We start from the raw sequence: 2,500 nt of genomic DNA, 5'->3' as shown, positions 1-2,500 counted from the left end.
GGGGGTGAGTGTGTGTGAGACTCGGATCCTGGGGGTGAGTGTGTGAGAGACTCGGATCCTGGGGGTGAGTGTTTGAGAGACTCGGATCCTGGGGGTGAGTGTGTGAGAGACTCGGATCCTGGGTGTGTGTGTGTGTGTGTGTGACTCGGATCCTGGGGTTGAGTGTGTGTGAGACTCGGATCCTGGGGGTGAGTGTGTGTGTGAGACTCGGATCCTGGGGGTGAGTGTGTGTGTGAGACTCGGATCCTGGGGGTGAGTGTGTGTAAGACTCGGTTCCTGGGGGTGAGTGTGTGTGAGACTCGGATCCTGGGGGTGAGTGTGTGTGAGAGACTCGGATCCTGGGGGTGAGTGTGTGTGAGACTCGGATCTTGGGGGTGAGTGTGTGAGAGACTCGGATCCTGGGGGTGAGTGTGTGTGTGTGAGACTCCGATCCTGGGGTGAGTGTGTGTGTGAGACTCGGATCCTGGGGGTGAGTGTGTGTGAGACTCGGATCCTGGGGGTGAGTGTGTGAGAGACTCGGATCCTGGGGGTGAGTGTTTGAGAGACTCGGATCCTGGGGGTGAGTGTGTGAGACTCGGATCCTGGGTGTGTGTGTGTGTGTGTGACTCGGATCCTGGGGTTGAGTGTGTGTGAGACTCGGATCCTGGGGGTGAGTGTGTGTGTGAGACTCGGATCCTGGGGGTGAGTGTGTGTGTGAGACTCGGATCCTGGGGGTGAGTGTGTGTAAGACTCGGATCCTGGGGGTGAGTGTGTGTGAAACTCGGATCCTTGGGGTGAGTGTGTGTGAGACTCGGATCCTGGGGGTGAGTGTGTGTGAGACTCGGATCCTGGGGGTGAGTGTGTGTGAGAGTGTGTGTGAGACTCGGATCCTGGGGGTGAGTGTTTGAGAGACTCGGATCCTGGGGGTGAGTGTGTGAGAGACTTGGATCCTGGGGGTGAGTGTGTGTGAGACTCGGATCCTGGGGGTGAGTGTGTGTGTGAGACTCGGATCCTGGGGGTGAGTGTGTGAGAGACTCGGATCCTGGGGGTGAGTGTGTGAGAGACTCGGATCCTGGGGGTGAGTGTGTGTGAGACTCGGATCCTGGGGGTGAGTGTGTGTGTGAGACTCGGATCCTGGGGGTGAGTGTGTGTGAGACTCGGATCCTGGGGGTGAGTGTGTGTGTGAGACTCGGATCCTGGGTTAGTGTGTACGTGAGCGTGTGTGTGAGAGAATCAGATCCTGGGTGTGTGTGTGTGTGTGTGTGTGTGTGTGTGTGAGAGACTTGGATCCTGGGGGTGAGTGTGTGTGTGTGTGTGTGTGTGTGTGTGAGACTCGGATCCTGGGTGCGTGTGTGTGTGTGTGTGTGTGTGTGTGTGAGACTCTGGTCATGCTGTGTTTAATAATGGTCAGTGTCCTCTCTCTCTCGTCCTCAGGGAGCGCTCACATACTTCGCTCTGGTGCGGTTTCGTCAGGGCGTTGAAGACGTGACCCGTAACTACGCCGATCCGCCCATTGACCACACCTCCCCCTATGCCCCGCCCACCTACCCATCCTTCCAGAATGCCGGGCCAGACGTGTACCAGCAGCCGCCCTTCATACCCAACCCCGACCCATCCGGACAGAGCAGCTACCAGCCGCCCGTCTACTGACAGGCCACGCCCACGGGGAGCGATGTGGGAGGAGCCTCGGCAGGCGGCCAATAGGAGTCTGACTGTGCTTTTACAACATGTAAATATTGTAGTGTTTTCTTCTGTGATGGGGAATAAAGTGAACGCCGGGCTGTCGCTCACACTGGAATCCCAGCGCTGGTGTTCATGAGGAGGAGTGTGAGCCTTTACTAATCACAGAGCTGCTCGTTACACGCGTGATTCCCTGGACACGCGTGACGCTTCCCGATCTGATCCTCAGACACACACGCGTTCACACGGCTGCTGTGCTGCTCATGTACTATGAACGCTTGTTTCCACCACGGGATTAAACATTAAATCTGCAATCTCACAGTTCTGAGTTATAGTCTCTTCTGCTCATTAATCTGAATTATCATCATCATTACTCCAGTCTTCAGTGTCACATGACCCTAACCTTAAAGGAATATGCAGACTTTTTGTGACTTTCTTATTCCCCATACACACCATTCTCATCTCTGTGCCATAACTCTGTCTGACGCACACACCGCTAGCCTAGCTTAGCACAAAGACTGGAGGTAAACGGCTCCAGTTAGCCTAGCTTAGCACAAAGACTGGAGGTAAACGGCTCCAGCTAGCCTAGCTTAGCACAAAGATTGGAGGTAAACGGCTCCAGTTAGCCTAGCTTAGCACAAAGATTGGAGGTAAACGGCTCCAGCTAGCTTAGTTTAGCAGAAAGACTGGAGGTGAACGGCTCCAGCTAGCCTAGCTTAGCACAAAGACTGGAGGTAAACAGCTCCAGCTAGCCTATTGCTCATATTACACAGCGCCTGAAAATAGGCTAACTTCCTTCAACATAACCAACGTGACAACCGGCTTACACAGAGAGCGCTGG

General features: G+C 55.0%; 1 protein-coding gene across 15 annotated transcripts in view; it reads left to right on the top strand.

The window, feature by feature from the left end:
* syngr2b (synaptogyrin 2b) overlaps positions 1-2,500 on the top strand; it is a 17,484-nt gene that overhangs the window by 13,592 nt on the left and 1,392 nt on the right. For 3 of the 15 annotated variants that reach the window (XM_079845176.1, XM_079845171.1, XM_079845172.1), the window contains exon 4: positions 1,414-2,125. In XM_079845176.1, coding sequence (XP_079701302.1) covers positions 1,414-1,629 — 216 coding nt within the window. In that variant the 3' untranslated portion in view covers positions 1,630-2,125. Of the gene's footprint in view, positions 1-1,413; positions 2,394-2,500 lie in introns of all 15 variants that reach the window. The other 12 variants (XM_079845175.1, XM_079845182.1, XM_079845184.1 and 9 more) reach the window with 9 other exon arrangements.

The sequence above is a fragment of the Gobio gobio genome (assembly GCF_949357685.1).
Source record: "Gobio gobio genome assembly, chromosome: 19".
NCBI classification, from domain to species: Eukaryota; Metazoa; Chordata; class Actinopteri; order Cypriniformes; family Gobionidae; genus Gobio; species Gobio gobio.
The sequence above is the reverse complement of the archived record's forward strand: the minus strand, read 5'-3'. Positions and strand labels throughout refer to the sequence as shown.